Genomic DNA, 23,076 nt, shown 5'->3' with positions numbered 1-23,076 from the left:
TTAATAATACCCCAAAACAACAAATTGTAGATTACTCTGGCTGAATCTTCTTCTCAAGATCAATAGTATGAGTTGGGTGGTTGAACTGCCACAACTCCAATACAGAGGTGATGAGGCAGCCGTCAAGTCAGCGGCCTCACCACCATCGTATTATGATGTTTCCACTGGGCTGACTGGCGGAAACATTGTATTACGACATTTACAACAGGTCAGCCTACACATATAGGCTATTGTTCATATCAAGAGAAGAATGGAAATGCTTGATGATATGAATTTTGCTCTGTGCTAGAAGTTCTGGAGTTTTCTGTCACAGAAAAGTAAATAAATTGTGATTCTTTTGCCTATATTTTGTCATATGCAGGACAGTTTTCTCAATAAACCAGGTCAGGATTTGTGCATGACACATGACCTTTGATTCCCTACATCTTTAGTTTTAATAATGCCCAGGATTGGTAGGGTTCATTGGGTGCGGCCCTACACTAGGCCAAAATACTGCGGCCTCACCTATGGAAAGTAAGAAGAAATTGTGTTATTTAGGGACAGATTTGAAGGTATTCAAGGTATTGAGGGACAGATTTGAAAAGATTCTATGTATTGAAGGTATTCTCAGTGAGAAACATGCTGGGTCAATGCAAGCCACATCACCCTGGATTATCCTGTGTCTCTAGTTTTAGAAATGCCCAGGGTTGTTAAGGTTCTCTGAGGGTCTTCCTTAACGAGACCCAAATACCACAGCCATCCCACATGGAAAAGAAGAAGAAATGCTTTTTTAGGCATAGCTTTGATGTTTGCAAGGCATTTTGGCTTAGAAACATGCTTGTGTTTCGTTTCTGCATTCGTTGCTTTTAGCAATGTCCTTAATTTTTAGGTTTCCCTAGGTGGGGGTCGAACCGAAGGCCAAATATTGCAGTCAACCTGAATTGAATCTCTCCCCATTAGAAACATGCTCAAAACCAGTCAAACCTCTCACATATTTCATAACCTCAAATTCAAGAGATCGAGAAAAACACACATGAGGGTCAAGTCTTCACAGAGATTTATTCCTGTGTGAAGAAAACTGGTGGAAATTACCATATTGTAGAAAGCAAGAGCTGAAAAGTTGACAGACTTCATGTTCAATTATTTCTCCTGGCCAGTCAATCAGGGTGAGGGAAGTCTGTCACCAAGCGGCAGAAACCTTAAGATGTGTATATTTTGAAAATATATGGTTGAGGTAGCTGACAATATGGCCAGGGTCAATACCTGCACCCAAAAATAGGCACCTTAACCCAGCATTTCGCTTTTAGTTGATTTTGGAATATTTGGGAATGTACTATACCAAATGTATTGACTGTGACCACCAGATTCCTACTGAAAACCCATATATCTGATATCACATACTTGGGAGAGCAATAGGAACACACATGTAGATCAAATATTGACATGCACATGTTTCTGTGTGATGATGATTCTAGACAATTGCCATAGCTTAGCGATTTATTGGTGAAAAGATGAAAATATCAAGTTTAGTGTGTTCTCTCTGAAGGTCTATCAGAGAGAATCAATCTGGCTTGCTTCAGTAGATAACGTAGGTTGTACAGAATTAGAACTACAGTCTTTATACTTTCTACAGCGCCCTGGGTTTGATACCTGGCAATAAATGAAAAATTAATTTTGCCTTAATTCTGAGGTCTCCTCTGATATTACAGAATTGATCTAGGAAAACCCATGTATATTTCGTAATTCTAGTCTGTGGAGATTCAGGGCATCATTTTCAGTAGGTTGCATCATAGTATTTATTTGTCCACTTCAGAAACGCAAAAAAAAATCAACCAAATTTGTTAAGAACATTTTTTTAAATCTACCCATTGTTCATTATATCTTCAGGGTGCACTTAAATTGATTTGGAGGATTCTCCAATATATATACCCCCGAATGATGAAAAAATTGTTTTGTTTTTACTGGTGCTCAATATGACCAAAGCAGTACATGTGTTTGATCTCATCACACTCATCTCGTTGGAACTCCCTCTTGATAGCATGCCTCATCTTCAAAACCAGGGGCGTCATTTACAAAGCCATCATGACCGCAGCCGGTACACCCTCAGACTGTAGATATAGAAGTGTATAAGAGAAAAAAAAAGGGCAGTAGGGCTTTTCCATCTATGCACTCATGAACTGGAAAAACACTGGTGTATCCATCAGGACCACCCCAACCAGGCTCCAGTTTAGAAAAGACTGAAGACACACCTCTTTAATGAACACTACATCACAATTCAGTAACAGTGCACTTTTGCTCAGAGCCCAGCTACATTTCCTACCACTCATTGACTCAATGCCTTCATTTAGCCATGTATAGTGCTTTGTTGCCGTTTGGCTAGGTTTGCGCTATACAGATACCACATGTGTACATACATACATCCTAACCATTTTTTGTAAATCTCTGGGACATGGTTACACCTACACTTTGGCAGTGAAAAGGTTAAGAAGCAGGGGCGGCTCTTCCGCCGAGCACCGCCCCACAGGATTGTAGATGAAGGAAAAATAAAATGATAATATCACTATGTTATTGCCATTTTATTTTTGCGGGGAGTAAGGGGGGGCTGGGCTGGGGCGGGCCAGAGGAGGGCTGGAGGAGGGGTATGTACACCACAAAGAGCGCATGTCTGTTTGACAGACATGCTGACTTTACATGTTCCCTACTCAGCTGTATTGCACAGCCGAGTGGAAAACATGCACAGGCTCCCACTCCCAGTCTGAGCGGCGAAGCAGGCCATTCTGACCTATCATGAGGCTGCTGTCAGGCTGGTGACAGCAGCGTCATGATTGGCTGGGAGCCTGTGTGCAGATGGGAAGCGGACAGAGGGGAGATGAACGCGTCTTCCCAAGAAGGTAAGTGTTTTTTAATTTATTTTTTACCCCCTCTCACCTCCCCTGCTGCGTTTTTTATATTAAGTTGTTACTGGATCTTCACCCTTGTTCCTGTGGGGGACTTAAGCGGATATACTCAAAAGGATCAGCAGATATGGAAAGATGTATGAGAAAGCGATAAGGGAGAACCAATAGTTTCTAGGTGACAGAGGGCTGAGAACTGGTATGAGAGACAGGTGAGTTAAGCAGGAGTCTGGCAAGGGCTGAAGGAGGAGGGTGGTAGGTACAAATTGTGGATCTTATTGAGAAGATCAAGGGTAATAGATGCATTACTTAGATCATGCTAACCTGTAAGCTGATATGGCCATGTGTGTAATATGGAAACAATGACCTATCACATTAAAGCAGCCTTTTCCGCCCTGCTCCAGTATCTGGGATGTTTACACCTTCTGTCCACCTGCCAGTGTCTCACTGATGCTTGTGGCAGCTATTTTTGCCTGACTGGCCATTCCTCACTAGAAGACAAGTACAGAATGATGGCCTATTTCATACAGATAACTCAACTGTAGAGACTAGAACTAAATGTATAGCAGTAGATTCAAAGAACTACAGAATCCAACATGGATGTCATTTAGAGGTTACCAGGAGTTGCCGCTGCGAGTACCAACCCTTGCCTAAAAGAGCAACATGGGGGTCAAAAACAAGGTAAACAGTGCTAATTTAGCACTTTTCACGGTCTGCAGCTCCTTTTGGGACATTTAACTTTCTATTTGTTAACATGAATGCTTTCAGCAGTGCAGCACTCTTTAGAAAACATCATAAAATAAAACAAATGAAAAATGCATATTTTTAAACTAGTTGCATTGCTTAATTGTTGTGAACACATGAAAATACACATTGGCAAAGCCAAATGGACTGTCTTTAGCAAGCTTGTAAGATTTGTTTTAATTACAGGAAGAGTAGGCCACAACAAATATAAAACACTGCTTTCTAAATGTGACCACATATGCTTGCTGTAGCACTTTCAAATTAGAGAAAATCAGATACAATTTTTAAAAGAACAGTATGGGCACACCCTATCAGACAGGTGTCCTTAAAAGAGGTTTAGAGCCACTTTACAGTTTTCATGCATGCATCTCTGAATTACTATAACCTGAAGACAAAGTTTAAACACTCAAGGATGACTACAATAAACATGTATAACGAATCGAAAGAAAAAAAGCATTGGAAAAGTAAAGTACTGGTCCGCCATCTTGGGTACTGATATAGACTACATTTTAGACATCTGTGCTTATGTGATGAGGCAAAAGGTAACCACTCACAGTGCAAGACGCCATGGATGAAGTGGGGTGACCCCCCTGTGCGGTACCCCGCAGTAGACTGAAGCAAAATGTCAGGGACTGTTGAATAGACCAATAGACGAAGTGAGCTGACCCAAAGCACCTCTATGTTTGTGTACATGTGCGCTTTTTGTTTATGATCTTTTTAATTACATAAGGCTGGAGAAATAATGAAAGCAGGGGCTAGGCCACATTGAATGGCGTAACGAGACAATACATTCACCTCTATGTTGTGCAAGTGTTATAGTTCCTTGAGAGCAATCATAAATCTAAATTTGTTAACAATGATGAGTAACTCAAGTCAATAAAATACTTCATACTCAATACATATTTTTTATGGTACCAGTGAGCATGGCCAATACAGTTTTTTTAAATCTCTCTTTGTGAATCTCCCTTTGATTTATCAAAGTGTTTTCACAAGTCTTCAGTGACATCAATCATTGTTATATCATCAGGATAAGGGTCACGTGGCACCACTTACTCTGATTGGGGGTCTAAGGTCATATGTCACATCCTTTGATGTCAACGAAGTCGACAGATATGTGATAAACTTTCGCTAACCCTGACACCTTGGTGAATCGTAACGGGTGGATATATACGTGCACTAGAAGCCGTCCCCTAATAATCAGGTTATTCGCATGGTAAAAAAGTACGAGGTTTGATTGACAACATAGCTCACTTGGTTCATGCACGGGCTTCAGACATATCTGAGCAGCCTTCATGTCACGGTTTAGAGGCGGGCCACTTCAGACTCTCATCCTTCTGACTTTGATAAAGTGAGTACCACTAACTTAGGCAATGGTAACAAGTCATTTACGGCGGCGAGAAGCTGCAAAACCAGGGCAGCAGGTTCTATTTAATAAATAATGTCCCGTTACTTATTTTTCTTCGTTTTAACAGTGGAGCCGCTAACAGCCGGAAGATCCATACTTACTGCACAAGAGCGTGTTTGCTGAGCAGAAGTGCCATCCTGTGCGCCGGGGGTGTCGTGGTGTCCCGGGTGCTGCCCATGCTGCAAGCTTCCACCTGACCCCCTAGCTGTCAGGGTTTCAGGGAAGGCGCTACCCCGCCGAGTCTCGTCGCACCAACCTGAGGAGAGCACGCAGTGGACACCATGAGAGGACAGTGCAAGAAAAGAGGAGAAACATAAACACGCACTTTACCAGGGGCAATAGAACCATAATGCGTCAGACGTCATCACATTGATCCGGGACCTTTGGACTAGAATTATGGGGGCACAGAGTGGAAAGCATCTGTCTTACTTTCCTTGGACAGTCGGTACATTCTGTATGTTGCTAAACGCCTCTTCAGGGGTAGTGCTAAGAGCTATATGGATCTAATTTAGTTTAAACGGCGTATTTGATATCAACACATGGAGCAGCGTGCTACCCTTTAACTGCAAGCGCTCCAGCGCCTTGTCGGCGGCAGGAAGCGCTATAAAAATGCATCTTCAGTACAATGCCATTTCGCCTATTATGTTCCTTCTCTTTTACACCCAGAAAGCACAGCCCGATTGGACTAAAAGCTCGTGATTAAAATGACCACATTTGCCACGGAATGCGTTTGTTAGCTTCGTTTAGAGATGTGGATAGAGACATCCAGCTCCCCTATTAAAAGTAATTGCACCGAGGGGGAGAGGCTTGCAGAAAAGTACAGTGACACACCTACATGTACCACAAAATATGCACAGGAGCCTGGGTATCCAACTGTCCAACGAAAAGCGTGACAGTAGGCGCATTCATGGAAAACAGATGACTTTATACAGCGCGTACTGCCCCAGAAGAGTAGTTCTGCCTAGAACGCGTACAGTTTCCCTTCGAGCTGTACTGAAATGAGTAGTATTACACAAAGGAGAACAGTTTAAAAGTTTACACTTAAACGCGTGTTCGGCAAACGAGAGGGCATCAGTAGAAAAGAGAAACCAGTGAATCGCTCTCCCGTGCAGAAACTAACCCTGCTGACACACTTACTTCAGTGATCAGAGCTGGTCCCGGTACATGTCCTCCGATGCAGCGCCCAGAAGCGACGCGTAAGGTTCAAGGCGCTGCGTGGATGAGGAGACTCCTGCTCGCTCTGTTCTGCTGATACCTCACGCTTCGTCCACGCACAGAGAGGGGAATAAGTTTAAGTGGGGCTCCTGGTGGCTGGGCGGAGGGGGTGAGGAGGCGGCTCGCCAGGGAGTGGGCGGGGTGGGAGGGGCGGGGGTGCCGCAAACAAAGCGCTCAGACTTAAGCTCAAATCATTTACTCTGTACACGCGCTACCGGCACTCGGGAGTGAGACGAGAGAGCAGACCCCGGCAGCGCAGAAGGACCCCCGAGCAGTCTCCGGACATTCCCGCCCGCCCCACAGAGTCTCTCCCACACGGCACGGCCATGGGCATGGGGTGGCTGCAGCTGCTGCCCCTCGCTCTCCTCCTCGTCCAGCTGCAGGGTAGCGCCGATGCAGCGGTGAGTACCAAGCGCTATCTGCGCCACCTTTATCAGGGCGCAATCTTCGTCACCTGCAATCTGTCATACATCACACTGGGGACTTTTACCTCTCTGAAACACATGAAGAGCAGATGGGACACTTCTTGGTGCTAGAAATCTTGTACCCATTTATAGGTTCGAGGGCAGAATGTATAACGGAAACATAAAATGGGCTGGGCAGCGCCCCGTTACAAAGTATTGATATGCATTATATTAAAAGGGGGGGAGGGTTTCTATAGATAATACGCAATGAATGCTGTTTTTAGTGCCCCATAATCCCGTGATTCTTGGGCAGGTATGGCTACAGTATGAACTCTTGCAGTGTCAATGCGTACGTCATATGATGTTCGCGACACAGACGTCTAGCACAAGGGCGAAGTGCACCGCAGAGGGGGCTTAGTTTAATTTACCCACTAGTTTTCATTCCACGAAGCTGTAAACGCACACACTGGATAACATGGATACCCGAGTTTGTTTCGTTCCTTAAAGATTGAGGCGCGGGCCAGGTAGCGCTGGCCCAACGGTTTAGCAGGCGTTCTGGGGGTTCTTATACAAGCATGTACAATGACCCAGTGACCTTCTGTTGAATTGTAAAAGGCACCACTAAACGGGCCTCAGACTCCCAGGCACAGGTGCCACTGCACTTGCTGCACCGTACCACTGATAGCTGCTTCACCGGTGTGATCCACATTTTGACTTTTCTTCGACATGTGATAAACGAAGCGCCCACTGTCTCCTTTAATCTTATTCCTCACGGACTAGGAAGCAGTTACCACAATTGCCCATGTGTGGGCCCTCGTGCAGGCAATGAAAATGGCTCCTCTCACTGCAACCCCGGGGGTAAATTATCATAATGATCAGTTTTCAGTGTCCCTCCACCCCTTTCAACCGCAAAGGCCTCTGGGCCCGGTGTGATTGCACCTGCAGCTTTATTGCTAACTTGTTTCTGGGTGCTAAGCTGCTCGGGTTTCCCGCACTTTGACAGAGTGAAGTGAACCTTCGCTGTGTAGTAGTGGATTATAATTTCATTTATATAGCGCTTTTTAACCTAAGGCAGAGATATTCTGTAAGTCTTTTTAACTCTGTTTCCAACCTCGGTCCTTCTGGTTTGTGAGCCTTGGGGCCCGGGCGTAGCAGATGTGTGGCGCACTCCCGCAGCACCGCTGGCGCAGGGTGGTCCCAGTCCGCAGGGCCCCGCAATCTCCTCAGAGCACTCAAAACTGGTAGTAGGTTAGAGCCCCTCCCTCGATGAAATCCAGTCTCCGGTCCTCTCAGAGAGGTGCCCAACGAAGATCCGCCTGGGTCAGATCCATGCCAGATTTTCTGTATATCCTCATAAAAGACTTGTATAGAGGAGCCTGGAAGGAAGTGATTTACACGATGAGTGGTTATCTTGAAAAAAAAAATTGCTTGGGTCTGAACCTGCTTTGGACGACCCTGTCTTGAAAGCTAGCACCCCGAAATATGAGTTAGCGTAATATTCACAATTTCATGTTTTTATTTTTTAAAACAAGTATAATCAAGAAAGCACAAGTGTCCTTTCCTGGAAGCACTTTGTCTCCTTTAGAGTGTACTAGGTAAGAATAGGCTTGAATATTGGCGGTCGTTTTCACATAAATACGCATAAATACATAAGCAAGTAAGCAAGCATAGCTACTGATGGTATGATGCTCAGTGAGATAAACGCTCACCGCTGAGACCTGTAGTGGTCTGCAGATCACGCGTCTGATTCCCGGAAAGGCCAGGCTAGCCTCCTGTTTTTCCGGGATCAGTTAACTGGGTTCAATTAAATAGGGTTCTACTGGTAGCATTTATTTACAGCACTGAGGAAACGAGGGCCATCTGTATAATCACAAAACAAGGCGTTATTATTATCACAGTCCAGTGTGAAGAAGACCGTCAGGCACGCGTATTCCGAATCCTTTGCTGACTGACTGACAGGCACTGTGAGAAACTTGTAAAACCTTAGCTTCAACTTCTGAGCTCTCAATTGTGGCTCTTTATAAACACTCACCCACGACCTGAACGCTCATAGACACCGAGAGGTGGCTCAGTTCACAATAAGCAGTTTACATAATTAATATGCTGCACTAAAAAAAAAAAAAGACAGTAATGTTGAAAAAGACAAACACTAAGAGAATGCAAGAGGAATTAAAACGCGTTGAATGTGACAGGAACAAATACTGGTGAAATGGATCACCCTAAGAGTTTTTACGGCCATTGTTCGCCCGGTCATTGTTTTTTTTCCTATAAAGTTACGGACATCGTTATAGGTCCCAAAAGGGACCCGTTTCAAAGTCCCTTTTTAATTACTGCCGATTTTAAGACATGAAAGGACACGGGCCTATTAAAGCCCCATCCCTCTTCCCTCACAACGCAGTGGTACAGCCAACTCAAACTACCGCCTGCAGCTTGGGCTTGTATTGGCTAGCGCTACAGAGGCCAGGGCTCGCCTGGTCTGCGCAGGGCTGGTGACGACACGTGCACGAGCCGAGAGCCAGACGCACTTTACCAGCCTATGATCAGGCTTGAAAGGATATGATACCTCTGCCACCACCTCGCTTCCCCACTGTCAAGCATCCCTTCGGAGTCGGACCCTCCCATCCCGCTAACATCTCGTGCCAAGTGCCAAATGTTCCCACCCAACCTTGGCAACCCTATAACCAGAAGGTCAATGTGAGGTCCTTTTCAAATCGAGTCATTGTCGGGGAGTGGATGTATATGTGTATTTACTCAAACTAAATGATGACACCATGACACCTGCTGATGCAAGTTGGGAAGTTTATTTAGATAAACCTGACTGAATCACGAAAATAAGCTCCGCCTCTTAAGGGAGTCATTGCTCCGCGAGCGCACAATCTCTTTTCGGATTTGTAGGGCAAATTCGGGCACGCGCTAGGATTTGCACCAGTGAGTCTCATGCAATAAGGACTATTCCCGTAGAGGGCCAGAAATGGCGTGGTACTGACTAGATGCTTAACTCTCGTTCGTGAAAGTGTCCCTCCGTTCCTGCTTAAATGCGCATTGGAAACAACAGAGGCAAATGTCCGTTTGATTCTTTCACTGTGTGAGCTTTATTCCCAGCAGACACACTCTTACACAGGTGCATTTCACATTCCCTTGCTGCCCAATCCTCGAGGGATCTGTGCTTGCAATGGACACATGACCGCGTGACAGGTCAGTGAGCAGGCATTTCTGGTGCTCAAACTCAGATCACTTTTGTTGCTGGTCACTGCCTTTCGCCAGCCGTGTCTTGCTAAGTATGGGCGAGTTTAAAGCGGGCAGAGGGGAGGGATCAAACAAGTAGTTGCAGCATCATTACAATTAGTATTTAGAGGGCGTGTCTGACGATATCCCCGAACGTCCACTGGCCACTCACTTGCCCATTCACTCATTCTCTTACTCATTTAATCCCTTACTTGCACTCCGGTCACTCACCCGCTGACTCACTCACTCCATACTTGAGTTCTTCCCCTTGATTCTCGGGAATTTAACAGCTGTGCACCGTTTATGGCAATGTGGCATTTCCAGTTCAACCCACACATGACAATTTAGCAGTGGCAGTACTGATGGTTACTTGTGCCTCCCTGACATAATGACGTGCATACTGAGGCGGGGAGTTGGGCTAGAAAGTGTTGAAAGGTCTCCCGGTAAAAGAGTAACTCGATTCGTCTTTAAGGTGAAATCTAACAACTACATAACCATGTTCCTTTCCCCGGCACTGGGGGTAATGTGGGACCTATGGATGCCCAGTTTCAAGGATCACCTCATTATTTAACAAGTAATCCATTATTACAACATAAACAATTATAGATAATGCTTTTACTTGGCAGGTTAATCACTCTCCCCGACAGCCCCCAATAGAAGGGTGGGAACATTGTTTTCTACTCTAACAATCTTGGAGGGTCAATCCTGACTCAAAACAAGATACACACTGGTTTCCTTTTCTCGGAACTTCACCCAGACCAGTGTCTTGTTGGGCAGGCTTCACTTGTCCCAAGGTTAGCATGCTGGGCAGTGATAGATCTCTCATGTCATGGATAACCCCCTGAACTCTGGCCTTCATTGGACATCAGTGCTAATTTGTGCCATGGTTGCAGGTGAGGGTGTCAGCACCTATTTTTGGGGACCAAGGCTTATTTTTCATCATGAGACGTGGACCCAGAGAAAGGCAGAAAAGGGAGGGAAGATGGAGGAAACAGAATACAGGAAAACTGAGAGGTAGCGAGGAAGGTAGGACTGAAAAAGAACCTGTAAGAGGTGGATAAAGAGATAGAAGTGTTGGGTGATGAAAAAAAGATGTATCAGCTGGAATCAAGATTAAACCTCTTCTGTCTGTCCTGGCAGGTGGGCCTGTGATATTTCACCTGCTATTGCGGTTGTAATACTAATAACCCTTTTGGTAAGAGAACCGGGCTCTGCCTGGAAGTTGTTAAACCTCTTCTCTCACTCTCCACTCCCCACAGCTTCTCGTTTCTAAAGGGATACCTAGGGCTTTACTGGAATGAAAAATGTTGGGGTGTTCTTTAAAAGGGCGTGGCCTACGATGTGTAACTGAAAAACCTTTCCAAGGGAGCGGCCTATAAAATTAAGGGTGTGGCTTACAACTCGTGCAGTACAATCCTGTGCTTCCCACAGTAAAACCAGACCAATGTTTTTGTGTCTCTCTGTGAGTTTCATCAAGGACATATCATACAGTAAGGGAGTAAGGGGCATGCCCCTAAAGCAACCAAACCTCTTGGATGTGCCAATGCTTATTACAAGTATCAAATTTATGAGGAACAAAAATGATAAAATAGGGTCCAGCAAAAGGCAAAAAATTGGGTGTGGCCAAACAGAAAAGGATGATTTCTAATATACACCATCTTACCCCAAGGCTCTCGGACACCTCAAAGGACATGCAAGGAATTTCTCAATTCTGCAGGTGTACAAAATGCTTGCAAAGGCCCTTACATTTGCCCATCACAATCTAACATTGGTCCTTCAGTGTCAGATCCATGTCAATTTTCAAGTTGTCTACTCAATTTTATGCAACGACTTGTCATCTTAATATTTTACTGCTATAGCTTACAATATACAAAACAACACAAGCAACAATAATAACACTTTGATTAAACATTTGCAATAGTTAAAACTTACAGCAGCTAAAATCCTAGGGAAACAGTAATAGTAGCACTCAGAATAAACAAGAAGACAAAAGAAATTAGATCTCACCATTCCTAAAACGCGTCTATTTGTTGTCAGGCAGCACCAGTGGTTGAGTGGGGACAATGCATAGCGTACTTGGAAAACTAGATACCAACTCGGTCATGGTGGGCCACCGAGCAAGAGACCAGGCCAATTATTTCTGACCGAAGAGAAGAATTTAATTTTTTTTCTCAGTCAAGGTTGAGGAAGTTGCTCTGCATCCAGATGACAGCAGCAGTGATGCAGGCATGGAAATTATTCAGGTCCTAATTATGCAGGCATGGAAATTATACAGAACCTAATTTGGATTATCTAGGATGGAAATGATGATTTGAGTATCATCAGAGAGCGGATAAGCTGGGCCAGAGGAAAGAGAAGAGCCCACATGGCATGGAGGTGGTTGAGGATTTGATTAAATTGAGGTAGTCTGGTGGTCTGGGTTCTGAGAGAGAGGAAGGAAGAAAGGAACTATAATTTGTGTTCTATTGACTTGCAGTGTAGTGTAGCAAGTCTGAGTTCTTCATAGTTCCAAGGAAATGGGGGGCAGGTATGATGAGAAACATAGCACTTGAGGGAGACTCTTTTGTTCAGAGTAATCGTAATACATGAATTGAATGTGTCACTGACAGCAGTGGTGTTAGAAAGGGCAGTACAGTTCAGCTTGTAGGGCATGGGTCAGTATAGAGGAGGTAATCTTGGACCAAGGTGTAGTGAAACAAGGATGAGGTTTATGATTAGAAGTACCATACAATTTTCCCTGTGGCAAAATAAATTATGTTACCAGAGGGTCAGACCAAATCAAGAGATGAGGCATGTAGGTTGATGTGGTGTCAGAAGTGGTGTAGCTAGCACTAAGAGCATGGGCTACATTGTGAGTTGGGAATTTCGTGAGCAGGGTGAGTCCACATGTGCCCAGGGCCTCGGCCAGCGGTAGGACTTTTAAGTCTTCTGAGTCTTCTATATGGATGTTATATCATTGAGAATGAGGGATTCATGTGTGGTAAGGAGAGGTGGTGCCACAGTGTGGAAAGATTGGTGGCAAAGGAAGTTCTGGGCAAGAGGTGAGTAAGATGTAGTGGGGCTGATAGTAAGTGAGAGTGTCATGACTTTGCATCGGGGAAGATTAAGAGAGGTGGAAATTACGAATTTGAGGGAGTTGTGAAAAATGACAGCAGTTCCTTGCCCTTGGTTGGCTTGCATGTTGGACACAGCGGTTGGCATAGTATAATGGTCATGATTTCTGAGAGACAGCCTTCATGGATCTAAGTCTCAGTAAGATAAGTAGCAGATGGCTGATAATCTGGGATGATGTCAGAGATTTCTGTTAGATGTTATGAGAGAAATGTGATGGCTATTGTGAGAAAGGGCCTCTTTTGACATGATAGCACCCCACCTTTTGCCTGGAAGATGATGTGGTTTCAAACTGTAAGTGTCCTGGGTGCCTGCTAAACAGCTTCCCAGGGCTAGATCTCTTTTACTGAAACTACACTATATATTGGCACTTCAACCACCCTTGATCTGCAGCACTAATTATGCCATTCTTAGAGGCCCCACACCAGCCTCATGCAAACTGCCATTGCAAGTCCGTGAGAAGGTGTATTTAAAAGCTGCAAACTCGAAATGGCACTCTCTAAGACACTTCATTCACTGCATGCACCATAGGTAAGACACCCCTCTGGCAGGCCTTACAGCCCTAAGGCAGGGTGCAATGTAATGCATGTGAGTGCATAGGTTTGCATGAGCATACATGCCCCCCTGAGTATTCCCAAAACCTTTAAGACATAGTAAGTGTACAGGGAAGCCATAGCAAATACATGTGCTGGACACTGGTCATTACAAGCTCCTCAGCTACATCATGGCTTCTCTGAATACTGGGTGTTTGGTATCACACTACTAAGAATAATGAACCCACACTGAAGCATGTGTTGGATGTATTATAACATGTATCCAGATAGTACCTTAGAGGTGACCCCTGCAAAACATAACACCCCTGGCATGGTTGCTCTCTGGGTTTTACCAGCCTGCCACCACCAGACAGAAATCTGGACTCCTGGGGTGAGAGCCTCTGCTCTCAGAAGCCAGAAAACAAAGCCTTTCATGGGTGGAGGCACTCTGGCACAGCGGTCTGTTTCAAAGGCTTCACAGAATTTGAAATCTGACCTCTGACTCTGCTGCTAGAAGCAGATGGTCATCCAATGTTGTTTCGCCACTTTCTGTGGGAAAACTGGCACAAAATGTAGCCAGAGCAGGAGGAGTGGCCCCCCTCAGCCTGCACCACCCCTCTGGTGTGGCAGGTGAGGTGACAACTCCATTTCATTTTCTCCATCTTGGATGGCAGGAAAATAGCCAGTCAGGGTTAGGGATGTGCCTTCTTCCCACAGGATGTGGTCACAAAGTGGGTGTAGCCACCCTAAGGTACGTGGTTCATTGGCCACTACCAGGTACTCCCTCTAACACACACTAAATGCAGTATTTACTGGACATCCCTAGACCTGTAGATCAGATTTGATGTACACAAGAACATCAGTGACAGAGAAGACCCATGGCTCGAGAATAGAAATCCTGCTACAAGAAGAAAAAGGTGCCAAACCTTGCCTGCTGAACCCAGGACTTGACAATCGCTGTTGAAGGGTCGACTGGACAATGGACAGAATCTAAGAAACCCCAGAGGACCTCCAGCCTTCTGAAAATCACCAAGAACCTGCCTCCGAGTGAAGACATTACTTCCTGCACACTGCAGTCAAGAAACCAGTGAAGCCAAGTTCACTGAATGGCCACTGACCAATGAACCGGGCACAGCAGTCTGACCAAATTCCCCCTGATGGACCGAGAGGACAAACTCTGCCATTGTGCCAGTTTTGGTAGCACTTCGACCTTCAATGGCTGAGACATGCCATTGCCCAGGATACTGGACCCCCAATGTCAGACACCCAGAAGACATGTCCACTCAGACTCTCTGAGGACCAGAAGTAAACACCAGTCAAAAGACTTCAGGACACCCAAGAACCCCCCTCCCCCAGAGTGGCCCTGCTGACCTGCAATCTACCCTCAAATCCACCTGGCTTCAAGGACTCTGTGATGCACGACCCTTTGCTGACCTCTCTGCACTGCACCTGGCCTTCCTGCCCCTGCATCAGAAAACCAGCTGTGCTCTACAGGTCCCTAACCCCTTGCAACCTCTAAACTCCAGACTTACCTTTAAGTCCACCTGTGCATTGTGTTTCTAAGTGGTCCCTTTCTCCATTCTGGACCAGCTCCAAGACTTTCAGCTGCTGCTTTCACTTGAATCAGGAGCCACCTGAACTTCTCCGGCTGCCCACAGGACTTCTCGATGACCTCGACTTAGAAACAGAAGGTGACACTTGTAACAGCATTGCCTGATTTTATATGCATTTTCAAAGTTTGTCCCATTCATTCCTATGATGTGTAATTATGCATAAAAAGACTATTTTTGCTAAACTTTGAAAAATCATAACTTAAAAAGTTCTTACCTGATTTTGATAATCTTGGTTAAAAAAAAAAAAAAATCTGAGGTATTTTTGTAAATTGGTCTTGAGTTATTCTTCCAAGTGTGTGTCCAAATTCATTGGTACTGCGAGTACAACAAATGTTTAGCTAATCTCCAAGATAAGCATAAATACTCACCCACACTACCGCATTCCAAGGGTGCTAGGGTATTAAGATATTGACCTCGGCTCACTTAAAGGAGTCAAGACCAGTATCCTAATGAACATTGTAACACCCTCCAGGGCAGCATCACAGATATGGCAGTGGCTTTCTCCCCATGAGTTTGGTGGTCAAGTGGTGGGACCACCAAACTCATAACCAGGTGCTAAAAGTCTTTACTTTAGTTAGGCCTTAGAAAAAGTTTCCAAAAGTTTTTGAAAGTTTGCAAACGTTTTTCCAAAAGTTAAAAAGGTCTCAACTTAGGAAGCAAAATGTCTGATGCAGAGAACCAGGCTAAGGAGCTAGACTTTGCCCCTGTGGATGATGGGGAGCCCAGGAATAGAAAACCAAGACAGTTCAGAAGAAACTGAGGAGGAGGAGGTAGGATCCTTTGTCTCAGAAGTAGGAGCCCCCTCAGACGAGGCTGTGGCTCTGGCTGGGTTGACCATAAGGCTGGCTTTAGAAGCTCAACTTTTGGAAATAGAGATAAAAATAAGAGAGAGATGGGCATAGAGCCCATCTCTGGTGGCAGTGAAGTATTTTAGCCTAAAACTCTCAAAAAGAGTTGTCCCACCTTATACAGATGGTGATGATATCACCAAGTGGGTTTCTGCCTATGAGAGAGTTTGCATAGCCAGGGATATAGATAGAAGACATTGGGGCTTTCTGTTGTGGGAACTGTTCTCAGGCAAGTGCAGGGATAGACTCCTGACCTTGAATGAGGCAGATGCCAGGCCATATGACCTCATGAAGGCTACCTTGATTGAGGGCTTTGGGTGAACAACTCAACAATATTGAATTCAATTCAGAGAGTCTCGAAAACTCAAGAGTCAGTTCTGGGTAGAATTAGTGGACTATTCTGTGAAAATGCTGGGTGGCTGGTTAGAAGGTAACAAGGTAGAAGATTTTGATGGGCTTTATAATTTAACTGTGAAAGAACATCTTTTGAGTAATTGTTACAATGACAAACTACATTATGTCCTCGTAGACCTAGGTTCACTTTCTCCTCTAGAGTTTAGGAAGAAGGCAGGCCACTGGGTCAAGACAAGGGTGAACAAAACAACCACTGGTGTCGGAGACTAAAAGAAAAAGACCAAAAAGCCCACTCCCCCTCCAAGGAAAAGAAGTGACCCAAAATAAATGCAAAGAGTCTTCATCAGGCCCACAAAAAACTATTCATGATGGTGGGCATCAAGACTCCTCCCAGCCTAAGGGTGGGTGCAAAGGTAGGAACTTTGATCCCAAGGCTTGGTGCCATGATTGCAGGAATAGAGGGCACCGAACTGGAGACCTTAGCTGTAAAAACAAGAAAAAGCCCTCTAGTCCACTTGCAGTAAATGCATTTGCCAATCTCCAGATGGGATCAAAGTTGTGACATGACCATGTCAGTGAACCCACAGAGGCAACATTAGTCACTGAGGGGGGGTAGAGCTATCCTGTGCTGCCGGGCCCACTAATATGCAAAAATACAGGCAGCACCCTTTAATTAATGGGACTAAGGTGGAAGCCTTGACGGACACAGGGGCTAGTGTCACCATGGTGACACAGCACCTGGTCCGCTCAGATCAGTACCTGTTAAGGAAACATATACTGTTACCAATGTTGACAGTGTCACAAAGATCTATCCCATAGCAATTGTATCTTTTGATTGGGGGAGTAGCTGGACAGAAGGAAGTGACTGTGTCCCCAACCATCCCTGTAGACTGTCTGCTTGGAAATGATTTTGAGCAATCTCTCTGGGTAGAACGGAGGACTAATGCAGCAATGCTTGGGCTCCCAGAATGGGGTTGTGTCAAAACAAGGGAACATAGCAAACTCCAGAGTGAACAAGAGGTGTTGGATCCTGGAAAAATGGACCAACGTTCCAAGAGAAAAGGCAAGAAGACTGGGGTACCAGCTTTTGAACAGACCACAACTCAGAACCTCTATTCCCAGGAAGAGGGCTTGCTAACTCTAGAGGGAACTGAGTTGGCAGAGCTTGGGCCTTACTGCCCAGAACTCTTAGGACCAAAGGGATCCTCTAGGGAGGATCTGTGCCAAGGAAAAAAAAAACAGTCACAGGGGGTTATTACAACTTTGGAGGAGGTGTTAATCCGTCCCAAAAGTGACTGTAAAGTGACGGATATACCACCAGCCGTATTACGAGTTCCATAGGATATAATGGACTCGTAATACGGCTGGTGGTATATCCGTCACTTTACAGTCACTTTTGGGACGGATTAACACCTCCTCCAAAGTTGTAATAACCCCCACAGTCTTGAAAGCCTGAGACAGCAAGCTGCACTGGAAGAGAAGGGCAGTGTCAGTAGTACCCACAGGATTTATTGGGAGGATGGGCTCTTATTTACTGAGGCCAGAGACCTCTAGCCTGGTGCAACCAGGGGGGTGGTAGTGCCCCAGCAATACAGAGGCTTCCTTTTCCCTCTAGCACATGACATTCCTCTATCTGGGGATCTAGGTCAAAACAAAAGCTGGAGCAGGCTAGTTGATCATTTTACTGGCCTGAAATGTTCCAGAAGTTGAAGGACTTTTGTCAGTCCTGTGTCACCTGCCAAGTCAGTGGCAAGGCAGGTGGCCACCTGAAGGCCCCCTTAATCCCACTACCTGTGGTTGGGCCACACTTCAAAAGGGAGGGGTTGGCATTGTTGGCTCCCTTGACCCTCAAACAGCTTCAGGAAACAGGTACATTTTAGTGGTAGTGGATCATGCCACTAGGTACCCTGAAGTCATTCTACTTAGGACCATCACTGCCCCTGCAGAGGCTAAGGCTCTCCTGGGTATTTTGTACCATGGTTGGATTTACTAAGGAGATAGTATCAGACAGGGGTTCAAACTTCATGTCTGCATACTTAAAACACGTGGCAGGAACGTGGCGTGATTTATAAGTTCACTACCCCACACCATCCACAGACCAATGGGCTGATTGAAAGATTTAACCAGACATTGAAAGGCATGATTGGAGGACTCCCTGAAAAACTCAGAAGGAGATGGGATGTTATAATTATTTGTCTGCCTTTTGCCTACACGGAAATGCCACAAAGGAAGTATGGACTTTTCCCCCTTTGAATCTTTGTTTGGACATCCTGTTATGGGTCCATTAAGTCTTGTGAGGGAAGTCTGGGAGAGGCCTCTCAAAGTGCCTAAGCAGGACATTGTGGACTGTGTACTTGGGCTTCATTGCAGGATGGTTGAGTACATGGAGAAAGCAAATAAAAATCTGCAGGCCAGTCAGGAGCTTCAGAAGCACTGGTATGATCAAAAGGCTGAACTGGTGGAGTTCCACCCAAGGCAGAAAGTTTGGGTGTTGGAGCCTGTGGCTCCTATGGCTCTCCAAGACAAGTAGTCTGGGCCCTACCTCATACTTCAAAGAAAAAGGGAGGTCACCTCTCTGGTTGACCTTGGTAGTTGCAGGAATCCCAAAAGGATTATATATGTCAACCACCTGAAGCCCTATTTTGACAGTGCTGATATGACAGTGCTCATGGCTACAGATGAGGGGCAGGAAGAAGAGTCTGAACCTCTCCTGATCTCCTCTCCAGCAACCCACACAATGGTTCTGTGGATGGAGTGGTCTTGTCTGACACCCTCACAGGCCGACAGTAATCTGATTGCAGACAAGTGCTCATCAAGTATGGTGACTTATTCTCTCTGACCCCTGGTAGGACTAACTGAGGTGGACACTGCTGCCAGCTTGCCTGTCAAAAACAGCATTTATAGGCAGTCAGACCATGTCAGAGAGAGCATCCAAGTGGAAGTCAAAAAGATGCTGGATTTGGGTGTCTTTGAACCCTCTATGAGCCCCCTGGACTAGCCCAGTAGATTTAGTACCCACACCCTACTCTAAGGGAGAGAAAAATGAAATTAGGTTTTGTGTGCACTACAGGGGCCTCAAGTCAGTCACAAAATCAGATGCATACCCAATTCCAAGAGCTGATGAGCTCATAGACACATTAGGGGCAGCTAAATATCTGAGTACCTTTGATCTTACCTCTGGGTACTGGCAGATTGGACTGACCCCTGGAGCAAAAGAGAGATCAGCATTCTTCACCCCTAGTGAGCACTATCAGTTTACTGTCATGACCTTTGGACTGGGTTGGAATCCTTTAGTGCAGCATATCTAGATGATATTGCTGTCTACAGCTTCACCTGGCAGGATCATCTGATCCACCCTGGAAAGGTCCTTGAGGCCCTGAAAAAGGCAGGACTCACTATCAAGGACAGTAAGGGCCAGATAGGACAGGGGAAGCTTCTGTACTTTGGCCACCTTTTAGGTGGAGGCCAAATTCAGTCACTAGAGCCCAAGATCCAGACCATTCTGGCTTGGAAAGCTCCAACTATCTAGACTCAAGTCAGGGCATTCATTGGCTTGACTGGATACTATAGGGGGGTTGTGAAGGATCATGACACCATAGTGGTCCTCCTCACAGAGGTTACCGCCAAGAAAATGTCCCAAAAGATCAACTGGATAGTGAGTTGTCAAAATGCTTTTGACACTCTGAAGGATGCAATGTGCTCTGTCCCAGCCTCGAAAGCTCCAAATTGCACCAGGCAGTTTATTGTCCAAACAGACTCCTCACAGAATGGGATAGAAGCAGTCCTAGCCCAGACCAATGATGAGGGACATGACCAGCCTGTTGCTTTTATAAGCAGGAGATTACTCCCCACAGAACAAAAGTGGAGTGTCATAGAGAGGGAGGTCTTTGCTGTGGTCTGGGCCTTGAAGAAGCTGAGGCCATACTTATTTGTTTCTCACTTCATAGTTCAGACAGACCACAGATCTCTGAGGTGGCTTCAACGGATTAAAAGTGAAAACCCCAATCTACTTAAGTGGTCCATATCTCTACAGGGAATAGACTTTAAAGTGGAACACAGACCTGGGCTTGCCCATGCCAATGCAGATGCCTTTTCCAGGTTGTCCCACTTAGAGGATGAAGACTCCCCATGTGAAAGTTACTTTCACCCCCTTTCATTTAGGGGAGGGAGGGGTTAGTGTGAAAAAGGGCCTCTTTTGACATGGTAGCCCCCCACATTTTGCATGTAAAATGATGTGGTTTCAAACTGTAAGTGCCCTTGGCCCCTTTTAAACTGGTTCCCTGGACCAGATTTCTGTCCCCATAACTGCACTATGTATTGGCACGTCAGCCACCCTTGTAAGTCCCTGGTAAATGGTACCCCTGGTACCTAGGGCATGGGGACTGAAAAGGGCCCCCCAGAGTTAAAGCACACATTGTGCCACTCTGAGAGGCCCCACACCAGCCTTATGCAGACTGCCATTGCAAGTGCATGACAAGGTGTATTTAAAAGTTGCAAACTCAACATTGCACTCCCCAAGAGTGCCCTATCCACTAACACTGCATGCACTATAGGTAAGTCACACCTCTGTCAGGCCTTGCAGCCCTAAGGCAGAGTGCACTGTAATGCACGCGAGTGCATATGTTTGCACAAGCAAATATGCCCCTACTGTGTCTTCCCCAAACCTTTAAGACATAGGGGGTTATTCCAACTTTGGAGGAAGTGGTAATCCGTCCCAAAAGTGACGGTAAAGTGACGGATATACCACCAGCCGTATTACGAGTCCATTATATCCTATGGAACTCGTAATACGGCTGGTGGTAAATCCGTCACATTTGGGACGGATTACCACCTCCTCCAAAGTTGGAATAACCCCCATAGTAAGTATACAGGGAAGTCATAGCAAATACATGTGCTGGACACTGTTCATTGTGAGTTCTCCAGCTAAATGATGGCCTGTCTAAATACCTGGTTGTTCGGTATGAAACTACTCAGAATAATGAACCCACATTGATGCCAGTGTTGGATGTTTTATAACATGTACCCAGATGTCACCTTAGAGGTGCCCCCTGCAAAACCTAACAGCCCTGGCATGGTTACTGTCTTTTTTTTTACCACAATGCTACCACCAGACAGAAATCTGGACTCCTGAGATGAGAGCCTTCATTCTCAGGAGCCAGAACACAAAGCCTTTCCTGGGTGGAGGTGTTACCCCGTCTCCCCTTGGCAGGCACTGTGGCTCATCCCCTTCTACATATGATTCCTTCCAGGCACAGAAAGCTGACAAAGGTTTTATGAACTGTAAATCAGTAACTTTCAAAGCCAGGAAGTGGCGTCTGCTCTAAGTATTCTAGAAGCTGCACCCTCATGTTAACTCTCTCCTCTTCCCTCAATGCAAAGCGTCTTAAGGACGTACTTCACCCATGGACTTTTTCCCAATAAGTTGGACTATTGGGAGTCCCACAGTGAGCTTAGCCACAGACTGCATAGATGGTATTTAATATGGGTAACCCGGAGGTTCTGATCATCCTGGTTTAGGTGGAGCATCATGGGCATGCATTTTCATAAAATTGCCCCAAACTGTCAGAATAGCCAGTTATGGGTGTTGGTAGGAGTAACTCACTGGTTGAACTGACCCCTAGATCATCCATGACAGTAATCTCCGTGATGGATGGGGAACCCTAACATAGTGTGCAAACTTGTTTTCTCTGATGCAGAGGCCATCCAACAACTCTGCCCTCATATGCTGTCTCACAAGTACCTTTTACTGAAGCCTTGGCCTGGTAGACTAACAGGGTCCCAACTAGAACAGATTCTCTCTGTTTAGTGCTAAATTAGTGAACTTCTTGTTTGGCTTCATTGATGATATTTTAGGCCATAGGCTCAAGTCCAGGCATGACTGAATTTGTATGTGGGCTGTTGAAGAATTATGGAACTGTGCCAGATTCAAATGCATAATAGTCACACCTGTTATTCAAGATACAATTCACTTAGGGGCATACATTGAATAAGTTCTCATTATCTGTGAGAAAATGTCCCTTTTTGCATTGTCAGCCTCATTTTTTGCTGAATGGTATTGATGTGTGTTAGACTCTGCAATCTGAAGAACTGCCATCCATTGCCAGGTGTACATCCTTAGACCTTCTTGAACATGTAGAAATTGGCTAATCCCTGACTGGTGCATGTAATGTTTCTATAAGGCCTTAGTATAGGGTGTAGAAATACATCCTATGGCTCCAAAAGTTAACAGTCACGTGTATAATGCAGCACCTACTTTGCCATCCACTAAGGTGGCAAATGAAAGCAAGCTTTCAGGACTACCATCGTAGTCTAATTGCCACAGTATAAAACCTAAAGAGCAATCTGTTAAAATAACCCTTTTTGACAGATAAAAACTTCCCTTTTAAATATTAGTAAGTCACCCCTATGTAGGCCTAGTAGCCCACAATGTAGAGTGCATGGTATTTAAACATGGGACATATAAATCAATGTTAGCATGCCAGCACATTGACAAGGTTGTAAAAGCTATTTTCACTGTGGCAGGCCTGTCTGTACTATGTAGAAAATCAGATTACAGTTTATAATACAAATATTGTATCTCAGGAGTAAGAAAAGCTAGAAAAAAATGAAACCAATATTTTTAATAGTTATTAAAATTCCAATTCAATTGTGAAGTTGGATTTTTTTAATACCCATTAAGGAAAAGTAATTTTTAGAAAGTTCCTCTTTCCCAGTTACTATAGTAACTCTCTCTAGCTTATCTTAGTCTGTG

General features: G+C 45.2%; 2 protein-coding genes across 2 annotated transcripts in view; one reads left to right on the top strand and one right to left on the bottom strand.

The window, feature by feature from the left end:
• COL4A2 (collagen type IV alpha 2 chain) overlaps positions 1 to 6,309 on the bottom strand; it is a 628,472-nt gene extending 622,163 nt beyond the window's left edge. Inside the window, exons 1-2 of the mRNA XM_069205111.1 lie at positions 6,160 to 6,309; positions 5,124 to 5,278 (exon numbers count right to left, since the gene is read on the bottom strand). Coding sequence (XP_069061212.1) covers positions 5,124 to 5,200 — 77 coding nt within the window. The 5' untranslated portion in view covers positions 5,201 to 5,278; positions 6,160 to 6,309. The remainder of the gene's footprint in view (positions 1 to 5,123; positions 5,279 to 6,159) is intronic.
• Positions 6,310 to 6,437: 128 nt separating this feature from the next.
• The window catches only part of COL4A1 (collagen type IV alpha 1 chain), a 521,418-nt gene continuing 504,779 nt past the window's right edge, over positions 6,438 to 23,076 (top strand). Inside the window, exon 1 of the mRNA XM_069205109.1 lies at positions 6,438 to 6,638. Within this exon, the coding sequence (XP_069061210.1) occupies positions 6,564 to 6,638 (75 nt within the window). The 5' untranslated portion in view covers positions 6,438 to 6,563. The remainder of the gene's footprint in view (positions 6,639 to 23,076) is intronic.

This window comes from Pleurodeles waltl, chromosome 8, assembly GCF_031143425.1.
Source record: "Pleurodeles waltl isolate 20211129_DDA chromosome 8, aPleWal1.hap1.20221129, whole genome shotgun sequence".
Taxonomy (NCBI): Eukaryota; Metazoa; Chordata; class Amphibia; order Caudata; family Salamandridae; genus Pleurodeles; species Pleurodeles waltl.
The sequence above is the reverse complement of the archived record's forward strand: the minus strand, read 5'-3'. Positions and strand labels throughout refer to the sequence as shown.